The following is a 24,026-nucleotide window of genomic DNA, read 5'->3' on the forward strand; positions in this document are numbered from 1 at the left end:
GAAAAGAGAGGTCACATCATTGTTTCAAGCTGTCTGCAGACTTGGAAAGACCTTGCTGCAATGACTACCTCCAGTTCATATTCGGAAAGTTTTTTCACAGCCTTGAGAGCAAGGAACTTTTTTTACATGAAAGATTAGCTTCTATGCAAACTGAATGTCCCGTAAGTCTCACAAATACATCATGGGGACCTCGTTAAACCAGCTACCTACATGTTTGACACTCTGCTTTAAACTTTGTATCTGGGTCAACAGCACAAATATGGTAAGAAGTATTTCTGTGAAGAAGACCAATGGAGCCCTACATTACTCTAATTTTTTTAGGTATGGGGCTCAGGAACAAGCGGACTTTTAGATAGCCAGGCAATTGGCTGACTTCACTGAGGCATTTGTAGGGATAAACTGGTAGACAGTTTATTTCTTTACATCCATTTTTCTTAATTTCATCTTGTCCAAATGCATCTGTTGTTGTTGTTTTTGTTGTTGTTTACTTTTCAGGTGCAGTAACTTTGTTTTTTTTTTTAACTCATTGAATATAAAGTCTGTTGATAAGACTTGACTTTTTATCTGGAGTATGATGACGATATTATAAGGTGTACTATATCTTAATGGACATCTTGCTTAAAACAGGAATTTCTATAATGCTAAATGCATTCAAATGTGCTTTTTTTAGTTAGAAGGTAATCTTCAGACATTACATTGCATCTCCAACAGCACAAATATAAAGAAACTCATTGTATTCACAAGTACCTATAATTTTTGTGTAGATAAGCTGCAAAATAATTACCTACTTTCTGACTTCTGTAGTTATTTCTAGCATAATTATGGCTAACATTTGAGTTGTCTCAGATATAATTTAGTAATGACACTTCGCAGTCGAACAGCATATCAAAGAAATGAGTGGAGTCCTATGAAGATTAACTGGATTGAATGATAGGAAGAACTGAGTATGAAGGAAAATAAGTGAGCTGCATATGTATATATAGTGTTAAAAGATAAAATGTGGGAGATTACATTTAAATTTGAGCCATGCAATCAGGTAATTGAGTAAATGTATTCTATATCAAGATTGGCTTCATGTCTGTGGCAAGGGGCCTATAGCAAAGGGGTTTCGCATCAGAATAAAAACGTTATATGTCACAGACTAGGAATTCTGCAGTGTCAGATGTATTTAATTAAATACCATTTTTTAATATGAGACTGGATAATTCAATTAATATAGTATGTATTGTGGTGCTTAATTTGATATTGTTGTGGTGGGAGTCACTAGATAGTGCTGCTACACATAATTTTGCAAGGTTTTTTCTTGGTATGTGAGTACTACACAATCTCTGCACAAATGCTGTATTGGTGTTATATAGTGTAAATAAAACAAGTGTAATCCCTCTTTTCTCCCTGGGTTACTCAGGAGTGGGCAGCCTATAGCTGAACTGCTCCGTACTGCTGTCCAGGTTGCCTGTGTACGGCTTCATGAGCCATGGGGTAGGCTGGGTCCCCAAGGGTAACTACTGGCATTTCAACATCTCCAACAGGACATTTTCTAGTCTGGGAAGAATGTCTCTTCTTGCAGCATTTTGAAGAACCTGGAGTTCTAAAAGATGCAAGCATTATACACCTTTCCCGACCATCCCACGTTGGTGTTGGTGAAATGGCCCTTGTGATCCACCAGTGCTTGCAACACCATTGAGAAGTTCCCCTTGTGGTTTATGTACTGTTTGGCAAGGTGATCCGGTGCCAAGATAGGGATATGCGTTCCGTCTGTCTCCCCACCACAGTTTAGGGAACCCCATTGCAGCAGAGCCATCCACTATGACCTGCACTACCCTTGTTAGCAGAAAGTTATTGATTGTCTTGGTTGCTTGGATCAGAGCAGCCCCCACGGTAGATTTGACCACTCCAAATTGATTCCTGACTGACCAGTAGCACACAGGTGTTGCAAGCTTCCACAGGGCTATCGCCACTTGCTCTTCAACTGTCAGGGCAGGTCTCATCTTGGTATTGCTGCGCTTCAGGGTGGGGAAAAGCAAATCACAAAGTTCCATGAAAGTGGCCTTACGCATGCGAAAGTTTTGCAGCCACTTGGAATCATCCCAAACCCACAACTGTATGCAGACCCACCAGTCTGTGCTTGTTTGCCAGCCCCAGAATCGGAGTTCCACTGACTCAGCATGCCCCAATGCCGTCATGATATCCCAATTGCCACATCCCGTGCTTTCAGGAACGTCCATGTCCATGTCCTTCTCACAATCTTCCTTGTGCTGGTGGCTCCTAGCTAGGCTATGCACATACTGCAGGATAATGTGCGAGGTGTTTACAATGTTCACAAAAGAAATGTGCAGCTAAGTGGGCTCCATGCTATGGCATCTGCGTGGACAGCCCAGGGAAAAAAAGCGCAAAACGATTACTTGCCATTGCTTTCGGGATGGGAGAGAGGGACTGTCATAACCTTAGTCCCAGATTTGGACCTTAGCGTCCAAAATATGGGGGTTAGCATGAAAACCTCCAAGCTTAGCTACCAGCTTGGACCTGGTACTTGCTGCCACCACCCAAAAAATTAGAGTGTTTTGGGGCACTCTGGTCCCCCTGAAAAACCTTCCCTGGGGACCCCAAGACCCAAATCCCTTGAGTCTCACAACAAAGGGAAATAATCCTTTTTCCCTTCCCCCCCTCCAGGTGCTCCTGGAGAGATACACAGACACAAGCTCTGTGAATCCAAACAGAGTGACTCCCCCTCTCCGTTTCCAGTCCTGGAAACAAAAGCACTTTCCTCTTCACCCAGAGGGAATGCAAAATCAGGCTAGCAAATCCAACACACACAGATTTCCCCCTGATTTCTTCCTCCCACCAATTCCCTGGTGAGTACAGATTCAATTTCCCTGAAATTTCCCAGAAAAAGAAAACTCCAACAGGTCTCAAAAAGAAAGCTTTATATAAAAAGAAAGGAAAAATACATACAAATGTTCTCTCTGTATTAAGGTGACACAATACAGGGTCAATTGCTTAAAAGAATATTGAATAAACAGCCTTATTCAAAAAGAATACAAATCAAAGCACTCCAGCACTTATATTCATGCAAATACCAAAGAAAAGAAACCATATAACTTACTATCTGATCTCTTTGTCCTTACACTTAGAAACAGAAGATTAGAAAACAGAACTACTTCTCCAAAGCTCAGAGAAAGCAGGCAGACAGAAAACAAAGACTCAGACACAAACTTCCCTCCACCCAGAGTTGAAAAAATCCGGTTTCCTGATTGGTCCTCTGGTCAGGTGCTTCAGGGGAAAGAGACATTAACCCTTAGCTATCTGTTTATGACACGCCCCCCAAATTGCAGACAGTGGGGAAGCTCACTGGCGGCGATTTCCTTCTAGAACTTTAAAATAAACAGATTACTACAACACATGCATCTTTACATATACTACTAAATATATAACTAACAGACTTCTGCATTTTAAGAACACTTTTTAACTACTGAATTCTGGGAAACTCTCACGGGAGAGTGCATCAGCAACTTTGTTAGAAGCTCCTGTGATGTGTTGAATTTTCAAAATCAAAATCTTGGAGAGCTAAACTCCAACGAAGAAGTTTCTTGTTGTTCCCCTTGGCAGTATGAAGCCACTTTAGTGCAGCATGGTCAGTTTGTAGTTGGAACCGCCGTCCCCAAACATATGGGCGTAGCTTTTCCAGGGCGTACACAATGGCATAGCATTCCTTTTCACTGACTGACCAGTGACTTTCCCTCTCAGACAGTTTCTTGCTGAGAAACACGACAGGATGGAAGTTGTGATCTGTTGCTTCCTGCATGAGCACTGCTCCTATACCACGCTCAGATGCATCCGTGGTTACTAGGAATGGTTTGTCAAAATCCGGGGCCCTGAGCACAGGGTCAGACATGAGCGTTGCCTTAAGTTGGGTAAAGGCCTTTTGACACTCATCAGTCCACTTAACTGCATTTGGCTGGGTCTTTTTGGTCAGGTCGGTCAGTGGGGCAGCGATTTGGCTGTAGTGTGGTACAAATCGCCTGTAGTATCCGGCCAAGCCTAAGAAGGATTGGACCTGTTTTTTTGACCTTGGGACAGGCCACTTTTGGATAGCATCCACCTTGGCCTGTAGGGGGTTTATGGTTCCTCGACCCACCTGGTGCCCCAGGTAAGTCACTCTGTTTTGGCCTATTTGACACTTTTTGGCCTTAACAGTTAGTCCGGCCTGCCTGATGCGCTCAAAGACCTTTTCCAGGTGTAGTAGGTGTTCGGGCCAGGAGTCTGAAAAAATGGCCATGTCATTGAGGTAGGCAACTGCAAATTCTCCCAGTCCAGCTAGTAGACCATCTACCAGCCTCTGGAAGGTGGTGGGTGCATTTCGAAGGCCGAAAGGAAGGACATTGAATTCATACACCCCCGCATGGGTGACGAATGCTGACCTCTCCTTGGCAGGTTCGTCTAGGGGTACTTGCCAGTACCCCTTGGTTAAGTCTATTGTAGAGATGAACTGGGCACGTCCCAACTTTTCCAATAGCTCATCGGTGCGTGGCATTGGATCGTTGTCCGGACGAGTTACCGCATTTAGCTTACGGTAGTCCATGCAAAAGCGTATTTCCCCATCTGGTTTGGGTACCAGAACCACTGGAGATGCCCATGCACTGGTAGATGGGCGGATTATACCCATCTGTAGCATGTTCTGGATCTCCCGTTCTATAGCAGCTTGGGCATGAGGAGACACCCGGTAGGGTGGGGTTCTGATTGGGTGAGCATTACCTGTATCAATGGAGTGGTATGCCCGTTCAGTCCGTCCTGGGGTGGCTGAGAACAATGGGGCGAAGCTAGTGCACAGCTCCTTGATTTGTCGCCGCTGCAGACGTTCCAGGGTGGTTGAGAGGTTCACCTCTTCCAAGCCACCGTCTTTTTTCCCGTCGTAGTAGACACCATCAGGCCACTCAGCATCATCTCCCTGGACTGTAAACTGACAAACCTGTAAATTTCTGGAATAGAAAGGCTTGAGAGAATTAACATGGTACACTTTAGCATTTCCCAATTCCTCACTAAAGCCTATGAGGTAGTTTACAGTTCCCAGGCGCTCTTGGACCGTGAATGGCCCTTCCCATGATGCTTCCATCTTATGGGCCTGTTGCGCCTTCAAGACCATAACCTGGTCTCCTACCTTGAAGGAACTTTCTCTGGCATGTCTGTCATACCAGGCCTTTTGCTCTTCTTGAGCATCCTTTAGGTTCTCTCTAGCAAGGGCTAAAGAGTGTCGGAGGGTGCTTTGTAGGTTGCTTACAAAGTCCAGAATGTTAGTTCCTGGAGAAGGCGTAAACCCCTCCCACCGCTGCCACCATGTCATAACCTTAGTCCCAGATTTGGACCTTAGCGTCCAAAATATGGGGGTTAGCATGAAAACCTCCAAGCTTAGCTACCAGCTTGGACCTGGTACTTGCTGCCATCACCCAAAAAATTAGAGTGTTTTGGGGCACTCTGGTCCCCCTGAAAAACCTTCCCTGGGGACCCCAAGACCCAAATCCCTTGAGTCTCACAACAAAGGGAAATAATCCTTTTTTCCTTCCCCCCTCCAGGTGCTCCTGGAGAGATACACAGACACAAGCTCTGTGAATCCAAACAGAGTGACTCCCCCTCTCCGTTTCCAGTCCTGGAAACAAAAGCACTTTCCTCTTCACCCAGAGGGAATGCAAAATCAGGCTAGCAAATCCAACACACACAGATTTCCCCCTGATTTCTTCCTCCCACCAATTCCCTGGTGAGTACAGAGCCCAGGGAAAAAAAAGCGCAAAACGATTACTTGCCATTGCTTTCGGGATGGGAGAGAGGGACAAACATGTATCCAAAACCATCTGCAACAATGTTTTTGCCCCATCAGGCACTGGGAGTTTAACCCAGAATTCCAATGAGCAGGAGGGACTGTGGGATAGCTACTCACAGTGCACCAATCCATCAGTCAATGCGAGCCACTGTACTGAGAAAGCACTTCACCGATCTAATGCGCTTAGTAGGGACACACGATTGACTGTATAAAATCGTTTTGCTAAAGATCAACTTCTGTAAAATCGATCTAATTTTGTAGTTTAAACATGCCCTAAGACTAGTAAGAATCTCTATAGGGGTGCAGAGGATGAAGATTTGTCTGACTTTCTCTCTCCTGTCCCTTGTTTCATGAGTTGCTGCTGAGACTTCCACCTACTCCTAATTTTCTCAGAATTTATAAACTTCTGAGTTAGTTTTATGGAGTTTTATCTCAATTTATAAGTCCAATTGATGTGGTGCATAGAATTTAGAAGCTCTGCAAAGATCTTAGTAGATATTATGAACTCTGTAAGTCAGATAACTGTCATTCAGAGTGATTGCAGTCTATAATACCCCAAACCTGTAAATAATACAAATGAAAGGCTAGTTTACTAATTCACTCTTCCATGCAGTACCCTGGTTTGTTTTCATGTGTCTATGAAAAATTTCAATGCAAACCTAGAAATGTAAGTCTACTGACAAACATTTGTAGTAGTTTTTGTTTCATGGACAAAACTAAAAGTATTTTTTCTCCTCAATTTTTGATATAAGGAGAGAAGGAGGACTCTTTTTTTATTAAATTTATAACAGTATAATTACTTTTCAGAATGTTCACTTTTAGGTGTGGATAAATCCCATTTCTTTTATAAAATCTTTAATCTGTCACTTTGCATAGATGCCTTTATTCTAAGATCTTGTAACTTTCTTGTAATAGCAGGGTACCCCCAACTGTGGTGTCAGTTCTCCTGACACATTGATTGCAGTGTGTCTGAAGAAAACTGTCTGGTACATATCTTAGCATGTGACATAGTTGTGGGTAGTGCACTTGCCATCAATTGCCTTTGGGTTTAGTTGCTATGAATTAAATAAGTTCTGCGTTTGCCCAGACATCTCTCTTTCAGTCTATTTATTTTATTACTTCGCTGTGATCTCTATGGCAGGGAATAGAATTTTCTGTGCTAAAAAGGAGTGTACTCGTAAGAGTACTTATTGTATAGTAAAATATCATTTAATTACTAGTATTTTGATTTTACAGCTTTCTCTGTCCTAGTGTTGGCTTTTTGTGTAGAATCTGTTTTGTGAAATCATCGCATACTTTCCATTTTCTGAAATTGACCCTGTCAGATTGAACTTAAACTGAAAATAGGTCAATTGGTAACTAACTATGGAGGAGGGAGAAGACAGAATACTCTCAGAAGTATTTTCAGAGGGAATAGAAAATTATGGGTTGTGAAATACAGTAGTTGTGAACATATTGCAAATTTTTTGCAAATGCTGAATTTTCATTAAAAGTTCTCATTTCATGCCTGATGCAGCAGATGCTGTTGCTCTGTTAATATGATCTTATGGAAAGTTATCTCTTTCCAGACAGTAGCAGCAAAGGTGGGAATCCGCCTGTCCTCACCTTATTCACCTCAGTGCAGTATGAATTTGAAAGCTCAATTGGAACTGTTACAATACTAGTGTTTTTTAAAACTTGGGTAATTTTCCATTAAAAAAAATTACAATTCTGTGGATTAAAGCGAAAAATTGAGAAAGTCAAGGTTTTCAACATAAAACTACATATTGTCTACATTAAACAGTATCACCCACTGTTAGCACAGTTTGTGGAAGAGTTAATGATACTATAAGAATGTTAACACTTTATTTCCTAACTTTTGTGTGTTTAAACTCACATCCTAATATTACCTAATACATTTTTTTCTAGTTAGTGTAGAAAACATTCATATGTGATTGTGGTGTACTGTGCGGTTTGTAAAGTGTGTCACCCAGCAGCTTAATGTCATCTAGCTGGTGAGATGAAGTTTTTTTTAAATTAAATTAAATTTTTTATCCACCATGTTCATGGACTGTTATGACCTGAACAAAATGTATTTCTGACACTTTGCAAAATTAGATGTCCCATGTATTCTGAAGGATACTGGACCTAAATTCTGCTGCAAGGCTCACTGGTATCTATTGTATCTTGTAAAGGTTATCTAATTCAATTAAAACAAAACACAATTCTGCCTCAGAGTTGAAGCAAACAGCTAGTTTATTTAAAAAAAAAAAAAAAAAAAAAGTAAAATTAGAGAATTTTTGAAGAGGCGACAAGACCCAGACAGTTTGGAAGGGAGTTGGCATTCTGTTTAAAATTTAGGTTACACTAAATTTACACTAGCAATAATCGTTAGAATAGTGGGGCAGTTTTGGCTTGGAGGACAGAGACCAAACATATGCACAGAAGAAAACCATTTTGACTTTGACAGGTAGCATAAAAGGTAAGTTGATGTGGACACAGCAGCAAAATACAGACAAACGTGCATAGAATTTAGTAGCCGGACCCAGCTTTTATTATCTTTAACAAAAGGGGTGGGGGTGTTACCTGCCCCATCATCCATATTTTCCTATACCAAGCATTTAATTAGTTCCAGTGCAGGAATTACAGGGCTCCTTACTATGTAACCCATAACTGGAGCCAGCGTTACAGGGCTCCTTACCATCTAACCCAGGGATCAGCAACCTTTGGCACACGGGCGGCCAGCATAAGTACCCTGGCAGGCCAGGCCGGTTTATTTACTTGCCACATCTGCAGGTTCGGCCGATCGCAGCTCCCACTGGCCACGGTTTGCTGCTTCAGGCCAATGGGGGCTGCAGGAAGTGGCACAGGCCAAGGCATGTGCAAACCATGGCCAGTGGGAGCTGCGATCGGCTGAACCTGCAGACGCGGCAGGTAGACAAACCGGCCTGGCCCACCAGGGTGCTTACCCTGGTGGTCCACGTGCAAAAGGTTGCTGATCCCTGATCTAATGTATAACACTGGGTAGGCTTTCGAAGAGCCAAAGTTCCAGAGTTGTTGCGGCATTGCCCCTGGATCCCTACGGGCCAGTGGAGCAAGTTCCCAGAGGCTGTTGTCCTGAAAGTGAGAGAGCATCAGCAACACCATTATCCACTCCCAGGACGTGCACTGCATGAACTGCATGGAAAATGATGTTAAACCACAGGCAGTGTTAAATGAAGACAATCACTAGCTTTGTTACCACTGCAGCCTTAGCTGACTGTCTATTTACAATATGGACAATGGATTGGTTGCCACACCAGAAATTGACTTTCTTGTTCTGAAAGTTTTCTCTCCAACTAGCGACTGCCACCAGTATAGGAAAAACTCAAAAAAGATGATCTCTCTGCTATATGGCTCAGGCTATCTGTCCACACCACTCACCTTGAAAGTAAACCCCCAAACCTGTGCTTTCTGAGCCATCAGCTTGTACCTGCAGCTCGTTCTTGAGCAACCATACCAAATGTCATAACAAAAACTACCATGAAACTCTTCAAGGAATTTTCCCCACACTTGTAAGTCTTCCTTCGTTTCTCTTGTCATTCTGATACAGTGGTGGTGGAGGGTTTTTGTACTCCAGAGGAGGTTGATGCCAGATGGGCACAAAATGCCCAGCTGGGAGCCCCCACCCGCTGTGCGAAGTTTAGGTTCCCCATAATCACCTTTAGTACCCTCAGTAATTTTTCTTTGCTCCCTTAAGAGCCCACGTCAGTGCCCTGACCTATTCCTGTTTCTCTAGGTAACCTTGTCACGTTTTTTGTGCAGTCTCAACCAGTGAGGGGTTGTGTGGCTGCCTGCGTGTCAGTCTTGGGTGCCTCACAATGCTCTGCTGTTGTAGCTGCCAACCAGGGCTGCTTACAAACAGCCTAACAACGTGCAGGTCACACTTTGAATGCCTGTGTATAGCTGCAGTCCTGGTCCAGCAACTCTGACCCTAACAGCCTGTCAACAATACTCCAGTAGCACAGTGGCTTGCACTAGCTTTAATTACTACGTTCAAGGTAACCCCCAACACACTCCCAGTCCTGAATTTTCCCCCAAACATCTGTTCTGCACAGTTCAACCCTTTCCTGGAAAGTCCAGATATTAAATGGTCAACATTCAACAGTTTGCTCCTTTAACTGGAGTTGCTAAACCATTCAGTTTTAAACTAATCCAGTGTTGTGTTTAATGAAAAATAAAACAAATTTATTTAAGTACAAAGAGAGAGGTTTTTAAGTGAGTACAAGTATAAGGTATTAAAGTTAGAAACCATTACAAGAAAAATAAAATGCTTTCTGGTAGCCAAAACTCAACAAGCTAGACTTGGTTCAAGGTAAAATTCCTACCACTTATTTCCAGGAACACGGCTGACCAAATTCTAAGGTCAGAATTTCCCCCACAAAGTCAAAGGGCTGGTTCCTTTGTAATCTTACATGGATGTGCGGGTGGAGGAAAGGAGAGGAAAGAGATGCCTTGTGGTGTTCTTTGCCACTCTCTTTTATCGTCCAATCACCCTTTTGAAGTGGATTCTTTTGAGGATTAGCCCTCTAACAGAATTTATACAAACAGGAAAGAAAGTGACATGGAGTCTATGGTAAAGGTGCCACCATGCTTTCTTCTCCCATGTGTATGCAGATTTGCATTGTCTCCTGCCATTTCACCCTTTTTTCTGTATCAAGGACCCTGTTTATTACTTATATGTAGGGCCCTACCAAATGCACAGCGTGAAAACCACGGACTGTGAGAGTAGACCTCCCTCGTGAAATCTAGCTATTGGAGGGGAGGGGCACAGCTGAGGGTGCCCCAGCTGGGGGCTTCTACTATTCACTGGGTTCCAGTTCCTAGTCCAGTTCCTAGAGCTGGGGAGGGACAGGACTTCCTCTCCCCTGAATTGCTGCTCTGTGGGGGAGAGAAAGGGAGGGAGATCAGACTCATCTCTGGGTACCTCTCCTGGCTGCGGGAAGCTCTGTGGTGGCTGCCTTCAGAGCTGGACTCTGAAGGCAACAGAGAAGTGAGGATGACAGCTTTGTGACCTGCCCCCCGCCCCATGGTTACAACTCTGAAATTTCAGACCTAAACATCTGAAAACCTGAAAGTTACTAATTTAAAAACTCTGACTGTGAAATTGATCAAAATAGATCTGAATTTGGTAGGGCTCTACTTGTATGTAGTTTGAGGTAGATAATACATTTCTGTGTTGAGGATAGACCTGTTTGACAGCTTTTGCCTAGTCAGGGTTGTGTGGGTTTGGACATGTGCTAACATCATCATGGGGGGAGGGAGGGGAAAATTCATAACTTTACACATAGTGTTGCTGCATACACTTCACCATGATATCATTGAACAGCTAGTTATTAGTTTTCAAATGATAGCTCACAAGGTATATTTTGTACAGAAATTATTACAGTAGCGTGTAGAGGTGCTCTTGGTCACAAACCTAGAAACCCCAAACTGAGTCCAGTTCAATTCCCATATATGTTAAACTTTGAGCAGAGCCTTCTGTTTTTTCTGTGGCAAGGGGAACCTCAAGGCTGTTGACTAGGTTCTGAAATACCTGAAGCATGTACTTGCAGTTACCTAATCTTCTTGAACATAGGAAGATACTGAGGTTGTCCACAAAACTGGCCTGTCCAGTGCGAGGAAGTATCGCCCACTCCAACATGGAGCTGCATTTTTTGAAACTGGCACATGACACTGAGTACCCCATGGGCACAGCTTCATCAAAATAATAATGGCCTTCAACTGAAATTCAAACAAGTTAAAGTCCCTGGGATGTCCTGGAAGCAATTTGAATGCAGACCTGATGTTGCATTTTGCTGACATCACCTCAGGACTACACTCCCTAAGTATGGCTACCCGCAGCATCAAATAAGGACTATCTCACTGAACATAGCGGAAGGCAATATAATCAATCCCTGGGGTTCAACAGTAAAATGAACAGGTGATGGAAAGTCTATATTCCACCCTTGCTGCCATTGCTACCATGCTTAGAAGAGATGTGAAATTTTGGTATTGGAATGTATGGGAAGGGACCCACCACTTCCGAGGTGGTCTCTGCCTTTTCTTTATGTTCGAAGCCTTTAGTGGACTTCTTTGTCCATGAGTGGCACCTCACGCCCTCATATAGGATTTGGAAACCTGCTGAAAACCCATTCCATAAATAAGTGGTCTTTTTTGCTAGGGTAGTTCAATAACAAATTTCTTAACTCTGTATGTTAATTAGAGAAGGAGCCCTTTTCATGGTTATTGCCTTTCCATGTAGCATCTCTTGAAGAACCGGACCTTTCAAACCTCCCCTTTTCTACAGTTCTGCAGGAACTACCCTTGACTCACCTACCAGGGGAGTGTGCTATGCTGACTCCAGCACTTCCTACAGCAGTGGTTGTACCAGCCTTGGGTGTGAAAATGTTTCCTATCATTAATCCAAAGTACATATTGGCTTTTATATCTGTGTTTTTAAAAAGAAGGTTTTGTCACTGGCAATCTGCTTTTTGTGAATGGTACCTGGGCGGGGCGCTAAGGAGTCATACATGCAATCAAAGTTCTGTTTTACCTCATGATAAATCTGGTTCCCCTGCTGCCATCTTTCTAAATTCTGTGTCATACCTTAACCATGCTACCTCACCATACTGAGCATAAGCCCTCCTACTAAGTCCCTGTATTGGAAGAAGGAAATACACCTCTCGGGGCTCCTCACACAAATTATACTTGCATAAATGTGTAAGAATGCAGACCAGTTTAAGAGTTTGAGTCACCTTAACACTGCAGGATTTGTCCTCAAAATTTTTTATGCTATTTACTCCCTCCTCCATCTGCTCTTCCCTGAACAGCAAGGTAAATAAATCCACACGTTCCCCTTTCCAGCCTTTTCCTTAACCCCTTTAGACAGATGATTCCCAAGTGGGCAGTTGGATCCCACATAAGCTCTAGTGGCATTAGCTGCTGTGTCTCCTGCCTGTTTTGTTAGGAATTATGCTACTTGGTGAAGGGGAGGAGGAGCTCCCTAATTTTTCCATTTTCCTTTGTGGGACATGAATTTCACCCCTAAATCGTGAGTGTCACCACTCCTCTGAGAGGGGACTATTCTTATTGGGCAGTTTTGCCAACCTTTGGGCCACCAGTGCCAGTGATCTTACTAGGTCACACCATGTTCCTTGGGGGTGGAGAGTCCAAAGGAGAAGCACCCTGAGCCACCACCCTTTCCCCTGAGCACCGAAGTTTGCGATCCCCTCTACTAGTATGTGCAGGCTACCGGAGAATACACGGTTGCATCCTGAGGATGCCTGCTGGACTCTTGGCAGGTTGTGGGATTGAGGCCCCAGGCTGCTCACCCACTTCTCATCATCCTCAATAAGGCGTGGACCTTTACTTTCCTCAAACTCAGAGCCGGAATCTATTATGTGGATCTCCTGTATGAGGGTTCAGGATCCCATCTAGGAGGAGTGCAATCCTGTGACTCAGCACCATCTACACAGTGAACCGGCCCTGCTGAGGTCCCGACTCTTACCTAGCTGCTCTCCTCCTCTTGTGACTTTCCTTCTGCAGTTGTTGCACGCCATTTATCCTCACTCGAGCTCTTTTCCTGTAAAGACTGAGCACATTTTCCCTCTGGGGATTGTGCTTCCCTGACACTGCTGCCCAAATAAAACCCACCTCTGAAGCCACAACTCTCAGAGCCTCTGTTAGGGCAGGATTGGGTCCTTGCCTGCAGGAAGGAACTGCTGCTGCCTCGCCTTGGTAGGAAGGAATGAGGCGGAAGGGACTGGGGGCTCTGCCTGGCTCCTTCAGGGCAGCTCCTGGAGCAGGCACCTGCTGGCCATACCTGTGGCCAAGATCCTGTGAGCGTGAGCTGGAAATGAGATAGGAGGGGATGCATCTAGAGAGAAGGAGCAGTGCACTCCTGCAGCTGCCACAATACTCCCAGTGGCATCTCCTCATGGGGGAGTGTAGAGCAGGGAGGAAGGCAACAGACCTAGCTCCGATAGGGCTGCTTGGGAACACTTGCCTGCCCTCCCCCAGCTGCTGTAGTGGCACCATGTGATCCCCTCCCCTTCCCAGCCACTATAGAGGTGCTATCTGAGCCTCAGCCAGTCTTCCTGCCCCTGCAGGTAGGGATCAGGGAAGAGTGGTTTCCCTAGAGCTGGGCAGCCCAGGAACACAGAACAAGGGCCATTCCCAGCCATCGAAGCAGTACCACATCACCATGTGCCCCCTCTCCCCGTGGAGCAGTATGGAGAGGTGTAGCAACAAACAAGGCTCCAGGAGGGTCATTCCCAGCCTCTGTAGCAGTGCCATGTGGCTAGTGGACTCCTTCCTCCCACAAGTGGGTGGTGGGATGGAGAGAGGCCCCAGTTGCAGGCCTGAGTGGGGCTACACCACTTCAGATCCCAGCTTTCCCATGTAACTCTCAGCCAACCCCCTTTAAACAGGGAGGGGATGGGGAGCATGGACTTCCTCCCTAAGGAGGCTCCTGCCCTGATATCAGGCAGAGCCCCCATGCTGGGGTGGGGGCAGAGGTATAACTGCCTGCAGGGAGACAGGACTGACTCCCTCCCATTGAGGCAAACCCACTGCTTCTGAGGAAAAGGGCCCCAGAATCAGAGGATGGCTGGTAAGGAATCTTGAAGACTGCTGTTGCTGGTGAAACCTAGTGAGTTAACCTTTTCTCTGCTGGAAGAGATCTGAAAGATGGTCCCCATGGCCCTTGAACTGGGCTAAATCCTGGGAGCTCGGAATGCTGGCCAGTTAGCACCCCCTCCCTCAGAGGGTTGCTAATTTTGGTTGGATGTATTCCTGGACTTTTCATCATATGACATAGTCTTTAGTTAAAGATTAATCTTTAATTCTTGGAGACTTGGCAACCCTATAGCTGGACAATGGGTGCAAGAGACTCCCGAGGGAGACGCTACCTATTCTCCCTTGGTGAGTGTCTCCCTTCCTTGTTACTGGGACTGGCCCTCTCAACACTGGTCCTGTCACCTTCCCCCACCCATTGATGTGGGTGGATGGCATTTCTGCGTCTTCGTAGTAAACAGTGTCCTAAATAGAGAGTCATAATAATTTCTGCAGAACAGATATTCTGTATAGTATAGTTCCATCCTTGCTGTGTAGCTTTATTTGCCTGAGTGTACACACAAGTCTCTGACTGAATTACATTTCTGTGTGTTGACTTCCCTTCATTTTCCTCTGTTGTGGACAAGATTCTTTCAGTGTATTTATCAGCAGTGATTAATGATAACCTAGTGCATTCTCTCTCAGTAATAGCTGCCCTCTTACTGATTATATCAATATGTTGCAGAGCTTTTGCAAGCTGCAGTTAACAAAAAGGTTGAACGCCTCCTTGTGGCTAATATATTTATTTTAAAATTACTAAGGCTGTCACTGAGTTCAGCTTATGTTAAGAAAATATGTCTGGCTCAGGAAACATTAACAAATGTGTGATGTAATTACTTGGCAGAGGGAATTGAATTTGCATTGTTAGATAAATGAAGTTTGGCCAGCACACGATGAAGAAAATAATTATTAGAAATGCATTTGTAATTCTAGAAAGAGTTAGCATAAGTACCCCAGGCACATGACTTAATTAACAAGTTTAATTAGGCAGCATCTCTCAGTCAAAACAAGATGATATCGAGGAGGTTAAAATGTTGATTTATTAGTAGATTGATAAGCAAATTTGTTAGTAAAGGAAATCTGATAACTAGATGCCATTGCTGACAAAGCATTAAATGCTTGAAAGAAACTGATTGATTGTCATCAGTCCATATGGTAAAATAAAATATGCCACCCTTGAATACCATTGAGTAATTCTGAATAATCAAATTTGAGGAAATTGCAGTCTGCTCAGGAGTATTCTATGGGCAGAAAGAGGTTACATTCATCAACTCTAGTAAACAATTTATAGTGGGCTTTACTGCATTCTGTATATTAAAGTTATTGCCCAGACATAACTTCAAATATCATTTACTGAATTAATATATTAGAACTACTTTTTTTTAAAGCATTTTATTTGTTGATTTTTTTTTAATTTTTATGTAAAGCTGGTATCACACTAAAGAAAAAAGTAGTATAATATAATGTACAGTATCTGTAATAAATGTTTTTAGCTATGGTAGTTGATACATTAACACACCTCCTAGTATACTTGTCTCATATTTTGTAATCTTACTGATGAGTGTTGCATGGGAATGGAAGACAAATATTGTTTAACATTTCTGTTATGTTGTTACTTAATTTCCTGAAGTTAGTTTTAGTTTACTACGGAAAATTCTGATTCTGACACTAGAGGAGTTTGAACATTGTTACTATTTTATGCTAGTCAATGGATAATGAACCAAACCAACAAATCATATTGCCATATAATTGCAGAATTCAGTAGTTTAACTGCTCTGAAAACAGAAATATTAACTGATCCATCTTACTTGAAAAGTAGCTGAATTTCATTTTTAATAAGTCCTCTGCTGTTTGTTGTATTGTTGTAATGCAAAAGATAGTTGCTTGCTGAGCAATAGGTGAATTTTCAGAGATTGAGATGTCGTATAGAAATACCGTATTGCCTTGAATATATCTTGCTGGGACAAAATTTAATTGCTAGTTGGCAACAACAACACTTTTGTTCTTGCACAAAAATCAAGTAGCAATTTCCTGAACTGCTTTTTGCTAATTTAAAATATATTTTAAAGTAGAGTTACATACAATTTTAACTTTTAGAACTGAAGTTAACAAACCTTGCAACACTGACAGAGTTTACATATACAGACTTGCATAAATTTTAGATTGTAAGTATATGAACACATCCATTATTGGTTGCCCTTTTTCTTTTCTATAAAAACTCAAATTGTTTGTTTGAGTTCAACATTAAAAAAGAAAAATCTTAACTTTGCCACCACCCTTCTCTTTTAAAGCAAGAGATAGGTATATTATGATTTACTGTTCAGGCCTGTAGTAGCTTCACTTGGGACATCCCGTGGTAGAGCTACACTAGCCTGTTTAGTCCCCAAGCTGACAAACACTTAAGCATATGAGTAATTTTACTCTTCTGTATATTCCTGTTGAATTGAATGGGATTATTCACGTAATTAAAGTTACTTACATATTTAAGTGTATGAAGGTTTGGGGCCTTAGGACTTAATTTGAGAGGTGCTTATCATGTCAGCAACTCCCCTTGACCTATGCAAGAATTGTGGGTGCTCAAGACCACTTTTGGGCCTATTACTTTACTTTTTCATCTGAAAACAGAACATGTATTTGCTTCTTGCTCAAATACTATAATCTAAGTTTCTAAATAATTGGTGTCTTCAAGACCATAAACTGTGATTGATATTTTAACTTTGTATTAGTGAGTGTTTTAGGAATTATTTTTATTAATAAATATAAGCTGCAAAAGGAAGGGTGTGATTTGTATTTGAACCCATTAATTAACTGTAACATTGGTAAAGACTTAGGGTGATTCATGTCTTTTACTCAAAATGAGCACAGTGGTCTCCTGACAATTTGCTATACAGATGAACTGCATTAATGCCTATTTTTGGAGGATCTGATTTTACTAGTTTGTACAAGATTTTTGTTACTTGAAGTTTCCATAGTAACATATTTTGTTTTGTTAAATGTTTTTATGTGGTGTTCAGTCCATAGATTTCACATGTGAATATCATTGTTATCTTATTATTTTATAGCTGGTCTTATTGGTTGGATAATTTTTATGACCAATAATATTTTTAATGTATAGTCTTTGAGAGAATAAATACCATGCTTTGGGGAATTGCTGATTAGTTCAGAAATGAAAGTTGATTTTTGCGTCTGTGTATAGAATTTCATAATTGGCCGGTAAAGTTAATGAGATTTTTCATCTTCGTCTGAAGCATCAGAATTAGGAAAGTGGACTCTGGTGTGGTAAAACACAAATTCGTGTTTTTATGATGATATGAAAAAAAGTGAAGTTAATATTTTTACTTTACTAGAAATGAGATTTATTAATCAAAATATGACTTATTTTTCAGTTATACTTGCTCTAATATTCTTTTATTAGATTAGAGTATTAGTTAAAATTATATTAAACTTGTAGATATGTAATAAAATGAATTTAAGTGAATCAGATTATGTTCTTTAAGCAGTAAATGTCACTATTCATCCTAGAGGGATCCCATAGTTCTTTTCAAAATATTTTTTGTATAATTTTGTTATGACCACCTTTTATTTCTGCAGCTGTGGAATAAATTGTACTCATTTGCATTTGTGGACTTGTAATTTGTTATGTTCACTTTCCTAACTTCAAAGGTACCTGTGACGTTCTTAGTCTGCCAGCAGAATTCATACAGGATAAAAAGGACTCATCATAGAAATGCTCCCCCTTTTTATTGTGTTTAGTAGCTTGGCTCACAAGATAGAGAACATGTGATATGTGCCATTCACATCTTCAATTTACAGTAATGATACTTGGCTGTTACCCTCAACTTGAAATTTGATCTTTTTTATAAACAAAGCTCAAAAATAGCTTTGGGTGCTATACTGCCTCCTGACTCTCCCTATCAATTTTTGTGGTTTTACAATCACATTTTTCTATGTTTTTTGTTAAATGCTTTTGTTTCTAAGTACTTACATTACATGGGAAATGCCAACTGATGTCATATTCACAAAGTAAACAAACAAAGTAAACTGAAAACAATATTTTTTCCCCTAACCTTCAGCAGAAATCCTATAACACTAGTAGATAATTTTTAAATTAATGGTATCCCTTTTAAACTGTACATTTAGAGCTGAACATATCCTTGTAAAAACATAGCTTTTTCTGAAATGTTAATAAAATTCACAAGGAAAATGCTTACTTTTTTTAATTGGTAAAACCAGAAAGGAGAATGGAAATGTGTATTTGAGTTTTCTGTTTCTATAGATATCATGATTTTGTTTGTTTTATTGATGTAAAGTCATTGACAGGATTCATAGTACTTTTCTTTGTTTTACAGCTGTAAACTCCCTCCTCTTCCCCTTTTCCCCCTGACCAAATTGTCTTCAAATATTCTGGGATTTCATCTGTTTTTGTAGATAAGAGTTTATTCTTGCAACCAACTCAGTCACTCTCGTAAGCTGTTCCATTGCTGTCAGACATACATAAATGGCTAAGTTGTATAAGAAAAGACAGTAATCTCTGAAAAACATTCTGTTATGTTTTGCCTGAAAAAAACAAACAAACAAGTTTCATGAGAAATATATACAAGAAAATCTCTTCATCCGGTTGAAAAAGTTCAGGGAGATATGGAAATGCAGCTGTTAACAGTTTCAAACAAGGCCTCTTATCGCAGACAAATGTTCCTAAGTGCTCGGTGGAAGTTGCTTGTACCTAAATTTCTATTTTACTGAAATTTTCTATCAAGTTATATAGGTCAGTGTAATAACATGCATACCATCTCAACCTGCCCTGGCCCTAATGTGTGACAAAACTGAAAATAAAGGAGACAAAATAATTCATGCAGGAAAATTTAAAACAAGGATAGTCAATCCTTTAGTGTAACTAAATCTTGAAATTTGTTACATCAGAAATTAAAGATTCATGAAAGTAATTTTCAGTAATCAAAGCAAAAGGACTCCAATTTAGGTGCCTTTGGGCAGTGAATGATGAGGGACATTTGAGGACAAGTACAAATTGATGCAGAGAAGACTAACAGATCTGTTCAGCTATGTTTTGTTTATCTAGGTATTCCTAGTATGTCCATATGTACAGTATCTAAGCTACAGCTCACCACATTGATCTCTGCACTGTTATTGAAACGTCTGTTTAATTAAAACTTTAACCCACTCATCTCTGAACATTAGTTTCCTTTATTACAATGCTAAGAGCTACCATATGTAAGGTGAGATGTAATATAACATGGTAAAACTATACTAATGTAAACACATCATCAGTTTGGGCATGTTTCTAATTTGACTGTATAAAGTACGCTTGTTAATATGAACCATGATTTATGCTTGAGAACTTAGATAAATACAAGTCAAATTTAAAAGAAAAAAATTAAATGCAAGTTAATGTTCTCTAACTTGACAAATTCCAGTAAAGACAAAAGGTCTTCAAAATTCCGCTATTTAAAAGTCGGAGTATCTTAAGCAGCTTCATAATTGAGACAAATAGTGTTCAGAAAGGAAATAGTGGCTCACTACTAATGCAGTTTTAACATTCTCTTTTAAGCTAAAATGTCAGAAGAGCTCATGCAAATTCCCCAGTTTCTGTAATGTAACTGAATAAACAGCATTTAAGGGAGTGCCCTCTGGGCAACAAAGAAAAGTTTGTGGAAATTATATTTAATTTTTGGCTGTAGAATGCATCGTGATGGTTAGAGCAGCTTTGTAACTGAGGCTTGAATTGTTTTGGCATGAGACGCTCACAAATGTGAGAATACTGTGACATGTTTTGAGACCAACTAAAATCCAGCTATGAATAAATTTTATTAAACTGGGTTTTCAAAAATATATATTTTAAGGAGAACTTTGGTATAATTGTAATAAGCATTTTACGTATGTTTTTATTAAAAATTGGCTGAGAGGTGACCCCTCCTTACCTTTTTCATAATTTTGATTCCAAATGGTGTAAAATACTTGCAGATTTCTTCTGTACAGTTGACTTATTGTCTTGATGAGGGAAAGGGCAGTGGGATGCAGGAGGAGGAAAGGGCAACATAGGCTCACGTGATGATTAGGGAGAATGGTAGACATGGTTATGTGATGTGGTAAGTAGAAGGTGGAGAAATCTCTATTTACGAAAGAGAAGAGATGGGTTGGAAGAGGTTAAATAAATCATTCTGAGTGATGTATTAGTGATGGGAGTAGAAGGGGAATCAGGAGCTATAAGAAGTTTAAAACTGTATGAAGAGGGTGGATTTGAATATATTTGTACGTTTTATGCTTTGATTTTCCCTACTGTTGATCTGTAGCTTTTTTTTAATTTTTTGCTGGGTTTGGGATGGCAGAATGGAGGGAGGTAGTCCCTTACCCTGCTGTTTTAAGCAAGAATAGAGAAATGAGTATAGACAAGGAAGCCTACACTATCCTTACAGGTCTGATGTGGCAGTGGGTGTGTTTCTACTACATTTCCTGAGCCCTGCAAATCCTATCTGGGAGCCTAACTTTACATGATATATATGAGATTTTGGGGATAAAGAAGATTGTGTAACATAATTTGCCTACAGTTACTTTTTTTGGAATATTTCTTTCAAGTACACATACACAACTTTTAAATATTCTGTGCTATTATGATATGATACATATTACCTGTCAAAGTTCAGGGCAACTGTCTCTGTATTCCCCACATGGTGAAGCAAGGGCTCTTACTTTTAGGCCTCCGCCTCCCTTGCAGTCATCTCTCTTGGGCGGAGATCTATATTTCTCTCCCTACTGACCAGGGTTATTTGCAGGCTGCAGAGTTCCTTGTCTACACTGTTATTCTCAGCAAGCCAGATAGCCTGAATGGCCAGCATCTGTGGTTTGCTTTCTCTTCAGAGGCTGTAAACTGCATAATTGCCCGTTGCTATAAGTAACCACACAGGTGTTTCTAAGAAAGCACATTTATTCTTAAGGTAAAAGCAATTATAGAGAAAGCATATAAACAAACCTACATGCATGCTTAATAAAAAAACTTACCAGAAGTCACTCCCCTCCCCTGCCAACTCCAGCAGGAGCTCTGGCAGGAGTCAATCCTTTAGACCCTTCCCTAAGGATTAGAACTCCTCCTTGGACAAAAGGTTTTATCAGTTTGCTGGATTGTAAAGAAGGCCCTGAGTCAGTTCAAATTCAGGCTGTTTATCCAAAAGTCCTTTTTTGTATGTTGGTCTCTGGCGAATCCAGTTTGCCACCACTATGTGCAAACTTCTCCAGGTGCTGGTACCTCACCGGCAGTGTTTACACCCGGAGTGAATTTGCCTAATAATCCCTTACTGTTCTTAATTCCTTGAGGGCAGTATTCACTCTCCCCCAGGGAGTTACATATAATCACTGGCCCACAATGATACATAAACTTAATACATAAGATTTCTCATATATATTGCAGAAAATTGCTAGATCTGTTGCACTGTAAGTTTGTTTTTAAAACCTTGATTTATTTATATAGCACATTGCTGTTACCAGTGACCATTTATATGGCTGCAATGTTGTTGCAAACTTCTGTTTGATGGATAAAATAAACTGTTTTGCGTCTCGGTAAAGTAAAAGCCAGTGTTCTGTGTATTTATCAAATAAGATGTTTGCTGTTTTTAGTGTGCAGTTACAAATTCTGCATCCAATTTTCAGTTTTGTGCTATCTTGTGTGAAATTCTGTTAGAAAAGTCCTAGTATACCACTGCCTCTCATAACTTATCCATTCAAATCTCTTTTCATGTTACCCCACCTTCTCCCCCACTCTTTCTCCCCTTCCTCTGCCAGTTATGCCAACCTTGACATGTCATTTGTCCATGTCTACAGTAGTGTCTGTACTTCCTTCCATACTGCTCTCTATACTTGAACACTTTCACTGAGTTGGTTCATATGGCTATTTTCCTTTCATTCTCAAGTCTCCTAAAGTCTTACCTCTATCATTACACCTAACAGCTGACTATTTTGTCATCCTTAGACATTGTACTTCATGATACCTACTATGTAGTAGCACACTTCCATTATGTCCTATCCATAGGAGCTGTATTCGCTATTATAGCAGGATTCATCCATTGATTCCCACTTTTTACTGGATATTCATTACACCAAACCTGGACAAAAATCCATTTTGGGGTAATATTTGCGGGCGTCAATATAACCTTTTTATATGTAAAAACATGTTATGTAAGTAGAATGTAAATAGAATACTTCAAATTAAAAAAAATAATTAAAAGCTTGTTTTAAGGTGTGGGCAGTCACCCCTTGGCCATCTTACTTGTTTATTCCTTTTTTTCTCCCCTCCCTCCTCCCCCCCGGCCTTTGGAATGTTCTTCTGGACAACAGAACATGCCTTCTTTTGTATCCTGGATGCTAATGGGAGGGGGAACTCCCAATAATGCTAGGAAAAATACCCTTGAACTCCAATTTGAAATGTCTGTATAAGTACTGTTTGTAAATATTTTGACATCTTTATAAACTTACATTTACTTATTTAGAATTGTTTTTGCTTTGCATTTATTCATGTTCTACATTTTCATTTTAAAGGTGACTTGGAAAGGGGAAAAAATAGGTTGTGCCCTTTTTTATTTATGATGTACAAAAAAGAAGGCTCAAAAAGTTGTTAATTGTTCTATTTTTACATGAAAAGGTCATTTTCTGTCAGGGAGACTGTAAACTGACTGGAGAACTAATGTAATCATGACATAATTAGTTAAAAAAGCGAGAGGATTTTTAATTGCTGTTTGAAATCCCTTTTTAATGCCAATTTAATTTTTACTGACTAACATTTTGAGTAATGGAAGCCTTTACTAAAGATTCAACACTCTTATCCCTTCATTTAAGATGTTGAAGTTCACCCTTAAAATCTTACCAAATTAGGGCAGAACAGACTGGACAGTCTTGGTATTTTTGTGGTAAAAAACATACAAATCATACAGATAAAACATGTTTTTACATATAAACAAACACTTTTCAGGCCTTCTTTATATAATGGAGAAGTAAAAATTAAAAGCCCAATTAAAAAAAAATCCTTTGGAAGTCACCTTCAAGGACTAGATTTTTCAGATACTCACCTTTGTCTGGGTGCAAAGTTGTGCTTGCATAAAGCCTGTTTAGCGCTGGGTTGAAAATGTGTCCCTTGAAGTCTGTTTTGAAATAATTGTACCTCCTTTTGTATTCAGTTGCTCTTTATTTTCTCTGTCTGTAGGTTGCTATGGTGTTGACGGAGAGAGTGATTCTATTATGAGCTCAGCTTCAGAAAACTCCACTGAACCTTGGTTTTGTGATGCATGCAAATGTGGGGTATCTCCTAGCTGTGAACTATGTCCCAATCAAGATGGAATCTTCAAGGAGACAGATGCTGGCAGGTCAGGTTTCAGAAGTGATTATTCAGACTTGATATTGCCACATAGTCTTAAAAGTAAAAGTGAAATATGTAATACACAATCCTGGACTTACTCTTGTGAGTTTCATTAGGGGACAATAGCATAAGTGAAATAGTATTGGAGCTGATCTTTTTTTTCTCATTTTGATTTAGAAAAATGCTTGTATTTTCTAGTCCAACATTTAATTTTTGTATACTTGTAATATCCTTTACACCGAT

At 40.6% G+C, this 24,026-nt stretch overlaps 1 protein-coding gene across 5 annotated transcripts in view; it reads left to right on the top strand.

Annotated features, from left to right (window-relative positions):
* The window catches only part of PHF14 (PHD finger protein 14), a 285,535-nt gene that overhangs the window by 26,689 nt on the left and 234,820 nt on the right, over positions 1-24,026 (top strand). For all 5 annotated transcript variants that reach the window (XM_030550666.1, XM_030550667.1, XM_030550668.1 and 2 more), the window contains exon 5: positions 23,631-23,790. In XM_030550666.1, the coding sequence (XP_030406526.1) occupies positions 23,631-23,790 (160 nt within the window). The remainder of the gene's footprint in view (positions 1-23,630; positions 23,791-24,026) is intronic.

The sequence above is a fragment of the Gopherus evgoodei genome, chromosome 2 (assembly GCF_007399415.2).
Source record: "Gopherus evgoodei ecotype Sinaloan lineage chromosome 2, rGopEvg1_v1.p, whole genome shotgun sequence".
Taxonomy (NCBI): Eukaryota; Metazoa; Chordata; order Testudines; family Testudinidae; genus Gopherus; species Gopherus evgoodei.